This window comes from Schistocerca serialis, chromosome 4 (assembly GCF_023864345.2).
Source record: "Schistocerca serialis cubense isolate TAMUIC-IGC-003099 chromosome 4, iqSchSeri2.2, whole genome shotgun sequence".
Classification (NCBI taxonomy): domain Eukaryota; kingdom Metazoa; phylum Arthropoda; class Insecta; order Orthoptera; family Acrididae; genus Schistocerca; species Schistocerca serialis.
Window position 1 is genome coordinate 736,808,411 of NC_064641.1, and position 15,985 is coordinate 736,824,395.

Sequence of the window (15,985 nt, forward strand, 5' to 3'; positions counted from 1 at the left end):
TGCCTGAGACTCTTTACGTGAGTGAATTCCCTGTGTCCGATCACTGTTTGCTCATGGTTCTCCGATACAAGACCGCCTTGGTGAGTCTAAGTCCCCTGGCTTTCCAGAGGAGTGTGAGTGTGTTATATTTTAACTTAAAAATGTTACAAGCCGTCATGAAGTAGCTCAATGCAGCCTGTATGTTGCAACCAACGGCCGGCGACATCGGAAGGTCGTGGTCTATGTGCACCAGCTGGAAACTACATGAACGTTCAGATATTCCACACACTACAGTGCATCAAGGCAGTGGAGGCGATGTTGGCGAAAGGTCATCCAGCTAGCCTGGAGGGTCCGATGGGTGATGGAAGTAAAGACGATTCCAAGGTATCGAAATCTCTGGACGCAAGGTAGAGGAGCCAGTTTTTATCGAGTGAGTCCGAGGCCAGTTGACATCGTTGTAGATTTGGCAGCACTCAAAGCATTGCCTGCCACGTCCCCATACGTGGAGATCAGATCAAGTATGTGTGTGACCTCTTCCTGTGAGTACACCACAGAAACAGGTTACCTGCATAGGCATGAGAGTGGAACGTGTATTGCTGCAGTGTGGATCCTGACAAGTGCGTTCTGAGACGGCCAATAAGTGGTTCCAGGGCGAGATTGTAGAGAAGCATTGATAGTCAATATCCGTTACGTAACAGCCAGCGGATCAGTACCGGTCATGCGATATGATTATTAGTCTGGAGAAGGGAGTAGTGAACTGGCATAGAGACATCGTAGGGTACCAGTGAAGGTGACCGAAAGGCACATCCGATCCATGAGAGCAAAGAGGTAGCTATGTCACACCCAATCAAAAGTGCTATCAAAGTTACGGCTACCAGTGGTGCATGGATATTGCACACAGCCCACTAGAGCAATCTCACCTTCACGTTCACCTGCGGCCGTCTGGGCATTGTGGGTCCACCTGGAATCGTCTGTTCCGTGGATACTATACTCAGAAGGATCCGACGGCATCGTGTCGCCGTAAAACGTGCAAATATCTTGTAGTCGGCACTGAGTAAGGTTAGGGGGCGGTGATGCGCAACTGTACTCCCCTGCGATGGCCTGTGGGATAATGATGGCGGGGGAACCGTGGCGGCTGTCGTCAGCAGTTCTTCGAACATTGTGGTCAGCCTTGGAGCCACGAAATCTTGGAAAGGCCGGTAAAATTCCACAGGGAGACCATCCACACCAGCGACCCTTTGCTATCGCATCCTTGACGTCGTCACAAGTGATGTCCTCCATCAGTGTTTCTATTTCGACACCCGAGATGGAGCGAGTGCTGTGGGACAAAACTGGCTCCAAATCCTAAACTTCATGTTGCTCTTATTGGTAGATGTAGCGAAATTGTTCCACAAAGACAGTGACGATATCCGACTGCTTTGTCACCCAAGAACTTTTTTATTGAAGAGTATTTTCATTTCTGCAACAATTTCTTTTCCTTACGTCTTGTGTTGTCCTCCCATTACACGCAGTCTTGTCTGCTGCAGATTAAATTTATTATTTCACTTCTTGTACTGGATAGAACGAGGTGAACCAATGATTAAGACAGTGAAATCATGTTCAGGAGGATGGCGGTTCAAATACGCATCCAGCCATCCTAATTTAGATTGTTTTTGGTTTTCTCTAATTTCTTAAGACTAATGCCGTAATGGTCGTTTGAAAAGAATACGAATGATTTCTCCTCAAATACGAGCTTGTACTGGGTGGCAGCTACTCACAGAGGTCCAGTATGGGTTGCAATTGTCGTATGGCAGCGAATCTTGGTAATGTGTTAAAGCGGAATTAATTTATAATGGAAAAAAATTAGTTCCTGCTTTGGCCACCTGGTGCAAATCTGGCGGTGTGAATGCAAGAAAGAAGTATAGACATGTTTCCGTATGTAATGGATTAGGAGTGGGACGTGGGTAGAAAAGGTCAAACAAGTGAGAAAGGCATAATTTTGATATTATTATAAACTGCCGCTTACACAGTTTGTTCAATATGAGCACCGGGGATCTCGACGAGATTCTGCACAGCGCGAGATTTGCACCTGGTTACCAAAATTGGAACTTTTTTCCAGCGTAAACCGGTTCCGCTGGAAGTTTCACTGCCATAAGATAATTGCAGCCTACCCTGGACCTCTGTGGGTAATTGCACTGTAATTACACCCAGTACTTCATCCTTAATTACCTCGCATTCGACAGGACGTTCGATACTAGTCTCCCTTCCATTCTTCCCTTTCATTTTTGGTTATAACGTAAGCTCATAATTATCTACAATTACATTACTTTTTAATCCCATTAACACTTTCCTTCTTAGCCTTCTGTCTTTCACATCTCTGCCTCTGCTCATTTCTTTTCTCTTATCTTTCCTAATCTTGCTTATTCCTTAGTTCTAGTAAGTTGGAAGGTAGGAAGGGGGGATGGAGTTTAACATCCCACCGATATTGACTTCATTACAGATGGCATAAGCTTGAGCATTTCCTCAGTTATACTTGGATTTTAAAACACTATCACGCCTACCCCTGCACCAGTTTCTCTGTTCTTAACAAGTCGCTTCTGTATTGCATTACTTCTGAAGCTACCGAATTACCATCAGTGTGTCTATAAACGGTTAGCATAACTCATAAAAAATAGAAAAGAACCATAATACACGAAGAAATCAAGAAAATTTTAGCATCAGAGAAATGTGTTAGTGAATTACGCGGCGGGTGAATCTAACCCACGTGAATTTACGCAAGTATTTGACTCATTTCTGAAAAAAACTATTTCATGCAGGACCTTAATATTTTTACTGTATGTTACATGATGCTAATAGAGTCAACTGTACTAAAATCTACTATATCCATTTCATTGTTTTTTTAAGAAATACTTTTTCAAATTTATTAACAAAAAATATTAATTTTTTTATGCAGAAAATATTTTTTGTGAACTTTCTAATGGGGGAATATTAATGAATGTAGTACCAGAGGTGGCTTTTTATGTTATGCAGTGTCTCTGAAAATTTCATTCATTTATCTATGATATTTTATGATATAATGGGGTATATGCACTGAAAATTTTAGTTTGTGGGAAATTGACTTGAAAGAAAAAGTTTTGAAATTTGTCACTCACAGTTAATTAAAACTGTCCTGCTGCATGTGATGGCCCATCTTTGGCCTCTAGTAGGTCTTCCAGCTTCTTTTTCACCTTCCTGGATGTTATCCTTGCTTTCTTGGCCATATTAGATGCAGACTTGTCTGCATCGGCTATCCTCATTTTATCGTAATGTTGCAGCCCAGTGATCATATTTTCACCAGGATTAATTCCCATCTTTTTAAGTACCCAACACTTTCCAGTATTACCACAATTGAATGTAATAACAGCATCATGAACTCCTAGTTTCATTGTATGCATGCCTACAAATACAGATTCAGGAAGGCGGTTCCAAATTATGCTGTTGAAACATTGATTTGGGTTCTGTGTCTGCCCATGCAGACATTTCCTTAGAAGGTCAGGATGAGCCAAATCTCTGAAAATAGGTTTAATTGCTGCAATAACGGTAGCAGGAAGAGAATGCTGGTGAGAATAAGATTCTCCAGTTGCCTCAGGCCTATGTATTTGCACCACGAATTTTCTCCTGATGGACACAATCCATGACATGGCTTATCATCAGTAGAGGACTTATGGAAGAATATGGCCCAAACATCTCTCTTCATTGCCTCCAGACTTTCTTTGTTTCTCCTTATTTCCTGCCCATAGTATACCTGCAAGTATTCTATTTCAGTTTTAGTTAACTGACCCTGTCCGGTCAACAATTTTCCATCTTCTAATTTTTTTCCTGTCATATCAACAGTGTTTTCCCAGCCTTGAACCCAAACGTTTTTGAACATGGCCTACACATTCTATTTTGGTAATAATGGCATCTTCATATGGCTTAGAGAAGACAGTGGGTAACAGAAAAGTGGGCGTGGCACATAAACACACGTGGTAGCAAAATACTCTTTAAATGTTCGAAAAAAAAAATTTTCAGCAAAATCCTTTTCAGAGTACTTAAATAAAACCTTAATCTATCGACATATGATAACCGAAAATCGATTTTTTTCGATCTGAACCACGGTGTGGTCCCCTTAATTCTTAGTAATGCAGTATAACAGGAGCAGCATTGTTTCTTGGAGACGTACGTTAACAGTAAGGGAAACGTAAATTAGATTTAAATAAATGGAGAATGCCTGATATTTTACGCTGTTGCGAAAAAAAATGGTAGGAAATGAAAAGCGGCTTTTACCACAACAAGAAAGGGCTGCTGGATTTTTAAAGTTCTATAAAATTGTCAAATGGAAACTGAGTTGATTATATTTAATTTCCTGCAACAAGATAACATTTTCCTGAGCTGTCGATTGAAAATCAAAGTCTGTCTCGTCTCAGTTACATTCAATATGATATTTGACAGTAATTGTCGAAATGCTACTAACATAAGGGTTAGAGATGGGCGTGTATGTGTCCATATGAACAAATATAACACTGCTTTCTTGTTACGTACATCTAAATAGTCCGCAATGGGATGTTATGTCGTATATGAAAAAGAAACCTCAAAGAAATTCGTACTTTCTTACTTACACTTATTAACCTACTACACACATTAATTTGTGTTACGTTTGTTTTGTTAACTATATGTATCCATACACTTCCAATTTTTACTTGCTATTCTAGACTTTTACCAGTATTCAGCAGCAATGTGAAGTTAAGTCTTCCCAGATCGGAAATATACACTTCTGGAAATTGAAATAAGAACACCGTGAATTCATTGTCCCAGGAAGGGGAAACTTTATTGACACATTCCTGGGGTCAGATACATCACATGATCACACTGACAGAACCACAGGCACATAGACACAGGCAACAGAGCATGCACAATGTCGGCACTAGTACAGTGTATATCCACCTTTCGCAGCAATGCAGGCTGCTATTCTCCCATGGAGACGATCGTAGAGATGCTGGATGTAGTCCTGTGGAACGGCTTGCCATGCCATTTCCACCTGGCGCCTCAGTTGGACCAGCGTTCGTGCTGGACGTGCAGACCGCGTGAGACGACGCTTCATCCAGTCCCAAACATGCTCAATGGGGGACAGATCCGGAGATCTTGCTGGCCAGGGTAGTTGACTTACACCTTCTAGAGCACGTTGGGTGGCACGGGATACATGCGGACGTGCATTGTCCTGTTGGAACAGCAAGTTCCCTTGCCGGTCTAGGAATGGTAGAACGATGGGTTCGATGACGGTTTGGATGTACCGTGCAGTATTCAGTGTCCCCTCGACGCTCACCAGTGGTGTACGGCCAGTGTAGGAGATCGCTCCCCACACCATGATGCCGGGTGTTGGCCCTGTGTGCCTCGGTCGTATGCAGTCCTGATTGTGGCGCTCACCTGCACGGCGCCAAACACGCATACGACCATCATTGGCACCAAGGCAGAAGCGACTCTCATCGCTGAAGACGACACGTCTCCATTCGTCCCTCCATTCAAGCGTGTCGCGACACCACTGGAGGCGGGCTGTACGATGTTGGGGCGTGAGCGGAAGACGGCCTAACGGTGTGCGGGACCGTAGCCCAGCTTCATGGAGACGGTTGCGAATGGTCCTCGCCGATAGCCCAGGAGCAACAGTGTCCCTAATTTGCTGGGAAGTGGCGGTGCGGTCCCCTACGGCACTGCGTAGGATACTACGGTCTTGGCGTGCATCCGTGCGTCGCTGCGGTCCGGTCCCAGGTCGACGGGCACGTGCACCTTCCGCCGACCACTGGCGACAACATCGATGTACTGTGGAGACCTCACGCCCCACGTGTTGAGCAATTCGGCGGTACGTCCACCCGGCCTCCCGCATGCCCACTATACGCCCTCGCTCAAAGTCCGTCAACTGCACATACGGTTCACGTCCACGCTGTTGCGGCATGCTACCAGTGTTAAAGACTGCGATGGAGCTCCGTATGCCACGGCAAACTGGCTGACACTGACGGCGGCGGTGCACAAATGCTGCGCAGCTAGCGCCATTCGACGGCCAACACCGCGGTTCCTGGTGTGTCTGCTGTGCCGTGCGTGTGATCATTGCTTGTACAGCCCTCTCGCAGTGTCCGGAGCAACTATGGTGGGTCTGACACACCGGTGTCAATGTGTTCTTTTTTCCATTTCCAGGAGTGTAGAAAGACGATTTGTGCTTGTAAAACAGAAAGACGTTTACAGAAGGCAGCTACGTAAATCTGGTAAAGCCTTTTCAGTGTATGATGAAGCTGTTGTCTCTCGCAGACTGAACTTCGTGTCGGAGAGCAACGAGGCGCTGCTGCACTTCCACTCGGACTACTCGGTGTCCGGAGGAGGGTTCTCGGCGTCGTGGCAGGCGGTCGACGTGTCGGGCTGCCCCCTGCAGACGCTGACGGCGCGCGAGGGCCGCCTCACCAGCCCCAACTACCCGCACTTCCTGCTGGCGCATCTCGACTGCGCTACCACCATACTGGCGCCAGGTACGTGTGGCGCAACCCACTGCCCCAGTCACCTGCACTTCCAGCAGGTCCACCTCGACTGCGCTACCACTACACTGGTGCCAGGTACGAGGGGCGCTTGAAAAGTCCGTGCAAAAACAAAAACTACTTACGCGTTTGGGGTAAACCTTATTTACTTTTCGAAACAGTCTCCTTTTAGACTTATACTTCATCCGACGCTGTTCTAATTTGTTGATCCCTCCCGAATAACAGGAATTGTCCAAGTCAGCAAAACAGCTATTAGCTGCTGCAATCACCTCCTCGTTTGAATAAAATCTTTGTCCCACCAGCCATTTCTTCAAATTGGGGAATAGCTAACAGTCCGAGTGAGCCAAGTGTGGAGAATAGGTGGGATGTGAAACGAGTTGGAATCCTATTTCCATTAATTTTGCGACCACAACTGCTGAGGTGTGTGCTGGTGCATTGTCGTGACGGAAAATGACATTTTTGCGATCCAATCACCGGCGTTTTTCTTGCAGCTCGGTTTTCAAACGGTCCAATAACGGTGAATCATATTCACCTGTAATAGTTTTACCCTTTTCCAGATAGTCGATGAGGATTATCCCTTGCGAATCCCAAAAGACAGTTGCCATAACATTTCCGGCCGAGTGAATGGTCTTCGCCTTTTTTTTTTTTTTTTTTTTTTTGGTGCAGATTCTCCCTTGGAAACCCATTATTTAGATTTTTGTTTGGTCTCAGGAGTATAGTAATGTATCCATGTTTCATCCACAGTGACGAAACGACGCTTAAAGTCCTGTGAACAGCTGCAAACCATCCTTGCAACATTTAACACGATTCCGGTTAACACGACCCATCTGGATCATGGGGTCCTCAGTTCGATTCCTGGTCAGGTCAGGGGTATCTCCAACGGGGGACTGGGTGTTTGTGTTGTCCTCATCATTCCATCATCATTTGGGAAAGTGGCAAGACTGGACAGTGAAAAGATTGGGAATTTGTATGTCTGCTGATAACTACGCAGCTACCAAATATCATTATCATCCAACTGCTGGTGCACATTCACTGCATTACCAGCATACTGGCAACAAGTAAATGGGCAATATAGTGTTCCCTCATGCCAGCCGCAACTACCCACACTTCCTGCTAGTGTATCTTGACTGCCCTACCACTATACCGACACCAGGTATGTGGACAACACGGTGTTACACCGCATCATCCCCAACTACCTGCATTTTCCATTGGTGCACCTCGACTACACTACCAGCATACTGTTGCCAGGTAAGTAGGCAACATAGTGTCACACATTGTAGGTCCCAGCTAGCTGCACTTCCTGCTGTCACACATCGACTGCACTGTCACTGAACTGGCACCGAGTAAATGGAGAATATTGCCTAACATCCCTACAGCCCAAACAATCTGCAGTTCCTGGTGGTGCTCCCCTACCGTGCTACCGCTAGGCAGGTAAGTGGGCAATATAGTGTCACACCTCGCAGGTGACAACTACCTACACTTCCTGGTTGCACCACCAGCATACAGGCTTCAGGTAAGTACATCCACCCACACGGCTATCACTCTGCACCAGATCAACTACCGACTCTTCTAGCTGACATACCTCACTGCACTATCACCATACTGGTTCCAGGAAAGCACACTGAACAAAAAGTTAGACCTCCCCGGGATTCACGCTAATAAGGTGTAATGCAGTCTTAATAATCTTCACAGCTCAGTGAGGACGGACGAGAGCCCACAAGTTTCTTCAAGTATCCCTTATCCAGCTGATGCCTATTGACAATTAGACCCGACTGAGCTACCAAGTAGTGATGATGGTTCACCTGCTGTTCCAAGTAGTCCCAGACATTCTATATGCGATTAAGTTCGTGTGATTGAGACATGAAGTTTCAGATAACCATTCAGGGCCTAATTGTTCATCAAGCCATGAACGTATCTGTGTAGCCCTGTAAATACAGCTGAGGTCATCTTGGAAGATGAAAGTGTCCACAGCATACTAATCATCAAGATGCAGAAGAAAGCGTAACACTTAATCATCAGTATTGTCGAAATAAATACCCTGGTTGTTATTTGTGGCAACTTGAATGAATGGGCCCATGTCATGGAATAGCAAACACCTCCAAAACATCATAGAAACATCAAAGGCCTGAGTCACACCCTCTGCACATCACAGACTGAACGCTTCATTAGGTCATCAATATACTCGACGCCTTGCATCACTTAAATAGTGGCAAGATCGTTGCTCATAGCACCAGACTACCCAGCAGTCATCAACCGTCGAGTTTCGTGTTTTTTGGTCCACTGAAGACTGAGATCTTTATGTGCCACTGTGAAAAATGTCCTTTTGTGAGGTATCCGACTCCAAACGTACATTCTTTTGCAGATCCTTTCGTAAATTAAAACTGATTCAGCTGGACCTGCCATTACTAGAAGCAGCTACTTCGGTCATGTCTGAAACCGATTGTCATTGACAAGGCATCTCTGGTCCCTGACGGTACCGATCTCTTTACTACCGCAGTTCTTACGCCATGTTACACTCCTGCAGGTGGTACATTATTTTTTCTGGATACGGTGGACAGTCAGCATTGGTATACCATACAAATTGGGCAATTTCTTTCACCGCATGGTCATGTCCAAATTTAAATACTATAGCTCACATCTGCCATTGTGTAAGTTTTCATGTGGCCACATCCTACTACGTTGATTTCATACAGCTTACTGACACACACACACACACACACACACACACACACACACACACACACACACACACACACACGTCATTTTACATCTATAATTTACGTCAGCAGTGGAGTGTCAGATGACCATCTGGGGCCGGCCGGTGTGGCCGTGCGGTTAAAGGCGCTTCAGTCTGGAACCGCGTGACCGCTACGGTCGCAGGTTCGAATCCTGCCTCGGGCATGGATGTGTGTGATGTCCTTAGGTTAGTTGGGTTTAATTAGTTCTAAGTTCTAGGCGACTGATGACCTCAGCAGTTAAGTCGCATAGTGCTCAGAGCCATTTGAACCATTTTTTGACCATCTGGGAGCATTTCTCACCATCTACAGCGCTTCAAAGCGACCAGTTTGATCTTTTGAGGGTGAGCTTAAGTGTCTGCTCAAGATTGTCACAACTTCCTACTGGCGCTACCACCATAGTGGCGCACTGTTACACACAAGCTCCATTAGTTCTTGCACTCGCGCCACTATTGCGCTGCCACCACCAATGGCGACAGTTAATATGCAAGAGTGCAAAATACTATCACTTCTCAGCAGATAAATCATGGCACATTCTAGTGGAAATATAACAGTTACTTGCGCCAGATAAGTGATCGTGTGTAAATTGCTGTCGCACACCAACCCCAGAAATTCCCGTTGACAAATTTTAACTATGCTACCATTCTCAGTGGCTACAGTTAAGTGCCTCTGCAGAAACTGTCGCGACATCTCAGTAACACAACAAATAGTGCTTCCTGCTGGCTCCACAGCCACAGTGGCATCAGATAAGAGCTTCTGTGCAAACTGTCGTTATACACCAGCCCCAGCACTTGCTGCTTCCCTATCTCGACTCGAGTACCGCCCTATTGGTACTAGGTAAGGGCCTTGTTGCAGACAGCTGTCACAGCTTCGCGCTTTCCCACGTTGACGACTACACTGGAGCCACGTAAGTACCTCAAAGCACTTGGCTCTCACACGTCACCAGTCTCAATTATTTGGGTTTTCTACTGGAAAACTTCGAGATCTCTAACACCTTACCAGCGTTAAGTGCACACTGTTTTTACGTCTTACCAAGCCCAAACACCAACTTTCTGGTCCTCGCTACCGTACTTGCGTTTGGTAAATGTTACGTCTAACAGTTTGATACGCCCGCTAAACCCGCTGGGCAGAACAGGTGATTAAGATTGTGGAAAGGGCCAAATAAGGTTGGGGTCAGTTTCACCTTAAAATTGTACTTTATTGTAATTTAATAACACATTTACAACCGAAGCAGCACATAGCTGAACTTTTACGAGTTTCAAACTACCCATCTCTCATGGCTGAAGGCCTCCAAACAGAAATCTTAAAAGGCAACGAGATAAAATGCAGTTAAAATTGCAAATAAAATTATAGGTGTCTGTGGCAGGTAGGTTGAAAGCCTCAAGGCAAGGGTGGATAGACAAACATAAACAAGATGCAATACAAACGGCTGAAGGCCCACAATAAAATTTTCAAGATTTTAAAACAAATTACCATAACCTTTCAAAGGCAGAAGGCCGAAATGTTTAAGCTGGGAAGGTAATTTTAAGAATAAGGTTCCAAGGCTGAAGGCTCACAATTAATTTTCCAAAATTTAAAAAAATATATAACCATAGGTCTTAAGAATTAAGCTGCTGAAATCGGACTAAAAGAAAAGACAACACAATGGCAGTAACCTTTGAGCAAATATCCGCTTGCCGGAATTCAAACTTACTTACATAAAAACAGTAAAACCAAGAATTTTCTTTTATCATTGGCTATGATAGATTATAAATGGACAATTAAACACTGGTGAGAAAAACAGTAAGGCAACAGCACTCAGTAGCCTCCACGGTGTCGATCTGCCCTTGTTCACTCAAGTGAGACTGGTGGTGAGCCCAACTACACTTGATACGTCGGAAACCCAACAAAGGGACAGACACCGACCGACCGACAAAACGACATGCTTGCCACCAATCGGTATATGAGAATTCAAACACAAAATGTTACGAACATCATTATCCACAATGAAATATGTATTAAGCTGTCAAAACTACACACCACGTTGGACAGCGACAACAGGTGAGGAAAGGACGCTGCCCTGAAATTACGGCCGGCCGGGGTGGCCGTGCGGTTCTAAGCGCGTCAGTTTGGAACCGCGTGACCGCTACGGTCGCAGGTTCGAATCCTGCCTCGGGCATGGATGTGTGTGATGTCCTTAGGTTAGTTAGGTTTAAGTAGTTCTAAGTTCTAGGGGACTGATGACCATCGATGTTAAGTCCCATAGTGCTCAGAGTCATTTGAACCATTTGAACCTGAAATTACGTTAGTGGCCGGGGCAGGTAACCGAAACACTAACGGCCACAAGGCAGAAAATACCGCTGGTACACTTGAATTGTAGTCATCCAATATAGTTAATTCCACCGCATGGCTGCTAAATTTCAGCAACAAACACTCGGTGTTGCTCACAGGAAAACCTCCCCAACAGCGAACCACTGAAACGAACCACACAACATAAATGGACGTGGCTTGAGTACTTAAAACACAACTCAACTTTGACGTCCTGGGTCGGTGAGCCACGAAGCTCGTAGCGATCGGACAGCTCAACACACGCTCCGACACTGCGTAGGGACCGCCAGCAGACCCAGCCGACTGCACTGCGCGAAGATAACTTCCCTGGTCCGCAGCAACCGACCGACTCCTCCGAGAATGCCGACAACATCTAAAATTGTTGTCAGTGGAAATAACGCCAACTACACACACAACCTGACAAACACTTGCACGAAGACCTGAACGATACCCAATAGTAAATAAGCACGCACGAAGACAAATCGGGAGTCGATGCACACACATATAGCCCAGTCATGAACGATCGGCGAGCCAAAACGCTTCTTCCGGTAGGACGACCGACCGACGATCCACCAAGACCGTGGCCCGGCTCAAGTGATACGTGGCGGCAATGGTCATGCGAGCCACGTCGACACAGACTTCACTGCTACTCCAGCCCGACTGCACTAGTGCCGCATTGCAACTCCCAACTGACTGGCAGACCCGAACTCGCGACCCGAACTGCCTTACGACAGACAACAACCGGGAAGTAATAGTAGTGGAGCAAAGATACTACGAGAGCGGATATATCGATAGGCGCTACTAGCGCCGGTCACGCTCAGGCAAAGCAGCATCTCAGTGAAATTAGTAATTTAAATTAACGTAGTGAGGTGGAAGTACGTTAAAAACAGGGTGTAAAATACAGGGTGATTCAAAAAGAATACCACAACTTTAGGAATTTAAAACTCTGCAACGACAAAAGGCAGAGCTAAGCACTATCTGTCGGCGAATTAAGGGAGCTATAAAGTTTCATTTAGTTGTACATTTGTTCGCTTGAGGCGCTGTTGACTAGGCGTCAGCGTCAGTTGATGCTAAGATGGCGACCGCTCAACAGAAAGCTTTTTGTGTTATTGAGTACGGCAGAAGTGAATCGACGACAGTTGTTCAGCGTGCATTTCGAACGAAGTATGGTGTTAAACCTCCTGATAGGTGGTGTATTAAACGTTGGTATAAACAGTTTACAGAGAATGGGTGTTTGTGCAAAGGGAAAAGTTCTGGACGGCCGAGAACGAGTGATGAAAATGTAGCACGCATCCAGCAAGCATTTGTTCGCAGCCCAGGAAAATCGACTCGCAGAGCTAGCAGAGAGCTGCAAATTCCACAAGCAACTGTATGGAGAATCCTACGAAAAAGGTTAGTTATGAAACTTTATCGTCTGAAATTGGTTCAAGCACTGTCTGCAGCTGATAAGATTAAAAGAATCGATTTCTGTGATTTTATGCTTGCTCAAATGGAAACAGATGAATCTTTCGTTTCAAAAATTGTGTTTAGTGATGAAGCAACTTTCCACAGTAACGGGAAAGTCAACCGTCACATTGTCTGTATATGGGGCACTGAGAATCCGCGGGAAACAACTTAGTATGAACGTGACTCGCCTAAGGTGAACGTTTTCTGTGCCATTTCAGCCAATAAAGTTTTTGGTCCCTTTTTCTTCGAAGGTGCTACTGTAACTGGACTACAGTATCTGGAGATGTTAGAGAATTGGCTGTTCCCTCAGCTCGAACAAGAAGCACAACAATTCATATTTCAGCAGGATGGAGCGCCACCACATTGGCACTTATCTGTCCGTAACTACCTGAACGTCAACTACCCGAGGCGATGGATCGGCCGCCAGGCAGCCCGTGACAGAGCACTTCATCACTGGCCTCCAAGAAGCCCTGATCTTACCCCCTGCGATTTTTTCTTATGGGGGTATGTTAAGGATATGGTGTTTCGGCCACCTCTCCCAGCCACCATTGATGATTTGAAACGAGAAATAACAGCAGCTATCCAAACTGTTACGCCTGATATGCTACAGAGAGTGTGGAACGAGTTGGAGTATCGGGTCGATATTGCTCGAGTGTCTGGAGGGGGCCATATTGAACATCTCTGAATTTGTTTTTGAGTGAAAAAAAAACCTTTTTAAATACTCTTTGTAATGACTTATAACAGTAGGTTATATTATGTTTCTTTCATTAAATACACATTTTTAAAGTTGTATTCTTTTTGAATCACCCTGTACATCATGGTGGGAACGCGAGCCACGTACGGCTCAGTTATCCCTTCTCGACATCCCAATTTACTGCTCCCCAAAAATTAATTCCCAGTGCACTCTAGGAGGTTCATCCTTGTTCTGTAGGTTGTCTCTGTTAACACGTTTGTGCAGCGGGAAGACGCGTATGGTTGGAGTTCTCGGAGTTCTCCATCGGCGCCGGCGAGGCGCTGCTGGAGGTGGACCTGGGCGGCGGGCAGGCGGCCTTCCAGCCGTTCCAGTCTCCCACGCACCTCACCGACGGCGTCTTCCTCTCCGTCGGCGAGCGCCTCCAGGTGCGGCTGCGCACCGCCGACCGGCCCTCTGGCGCCGGCTTCAGCGCCGTCTACAGGACAGGTACCCGTGTGTCTCTGCACTAGCCGCCCTCTGTGGCTCTCGCAGATGGTGTGCTGCTGCTTAAGACCTTATCTGCCAATTAAATAATTTTCAGGCGCTGTGTTGCACTGCCTGAACAGTCTTAGTAACATGGAATGAAGACTGGGGATGGTTGACTGTACATTTGGTGTGCATTTTCCTTGCGTTTCATTTATTTACGATCAGCTCCAGCAAGTTACGTTACCCCTGGTACTTGTATCATCTGCTAGTATAGGAAAGTCAAATTCAGTTTTGTGTTAAGTCTTCAATAACGTCGAGTTTGCGTAAATGGAGCACAGTCATAAAGTTTTGGATAAGTATTGAGGCGATGAAGTGGACTACCAAATAAAAAAAATACAGAATCCTGCTTAAAAAAGGCTTAGTGGTGTCCATGTCTTCGTAACGAGCGAGGATACAAGATAGGCAGTCATATTGCTTAATGTCTCTTTAATAGCGAAACAATAATTACTTGATATATTTTTTATTCTTTTATTTTATTTATATATTTTTGGAGAGAACATTATTTGAGGTGGTGAAGATAGACAGGAAAACATGTATGTCTCGCATATGGATCTTTAGAAAAAGATTAGAGAAATTACAGCGTCTAAAAAGGCATATCCATGCATATTATAAAAATGGGTATTGTGTATATGTATGTACGGACAACGTCTGCTCTTAAATCACTGGACCGATTTCAATGAAATTTGCTTGACGTATCGCTCACTGTCTAGATGGAATCGCTGTGGGGGTGGGAACGACCTACCAGTCAAGGTGCGGGGTTAGAGGTGAAAAGGCAGTGTAACTCACGACGTACGAATTCTCAAATTTTATTCATCCAGTTTCTTGACAGTGAGAGCACTTAATGACTTGCAACAAACTGGAAATATAATTTCAAAATCCTTTCGAAACTTTTTCACCCCGACAACTTCTACGAAACGATGAAACGAGAAAAGGTTTATCATTTAGTACATTTTCGTCGTTCACACAGTGAAATTGTTGCATTAGGCATGACATATTATTACTTCTTTACCACTAACTGTATTCACAACGTATTTTGCAGACAGTATTCGCATGTACCACTGAACGTACGTGCCAAATTATATTATTGTACAACACATATTTCCGGAGATATAACGTCATAAACACTGCGTTGCGTGAAAAGCTGCGGCATCCTGCATGTCATTTAAGTTTATTACACCTTTACTGCTTATTCTATTGGCAACACATTTCGTAGACGGTATAAAAATATACCACGAAATCTACCGGCAAAGTTATATCTGTATAAGACACATAATTCCGAAGATATGACGTCACAAATACTGAGATGCGTGAAAACCTGCAGTACCATGCATGACCTTTAAATTTATTATGTCTTTACTGCTTACTCTAATTTCGCAGACAGTATAAAAATTTATCACGGAATGTAGCCACGAAATTCTATCATGGCACGACACATTGTTCAGGAGATATGACGTCGTGGAGACTGATCTACATCAAATCGAAACTGGAGAACAAGATTCATTACAGATGCCGGTGAAATATGTGAACAAATATGTGTGAAATATATTTAATATATGTGAAACATCAGTGACGTGTGTACTCCGCCATAGCTGTGGCTAAAAAGCTCCTCCCAAGCACCTGGATGGATTACAAGCAAACAAGGTACACGTATTACTGTATGTTAAGAGATACTGTGGGGTAAGAGCCAGCAACCTTCTACTGGGGACTGGATCATAAATTGGAGAGAGAAAGGGAAGAAAGAGGTGTACAGAGCGAGGGAAGGAGGATATCGACAAAGATATGAG

At 44.9% G+C, this 15,985-nt stretch overlaps 1 protein-coding gene across 1 annotated transcript in view; it reads left to right on the forward strand.

The window, feature by feature from the left end:
• LOC126474735 (uncharacterized) overlaps nt 1-15,985 on the forward strand; it is a 575,439-nt gene that overhangs the window by 328,319 nt on the left and 231,135 nt on the right. The window contains exons 13-14 of the mRNA XM_050102214.1: nt 6,274-6,488; nt 13,941-14,162. Coding sequence (XP_049958171.1) covers nt 6,274-6,488; nt 13,941-14,162 — 437 coding nt within the window. The remainder of the gene's footprint in view (nt 1-6,273; nt 6,489-13,940; nt 14,163-15,985) is intronic.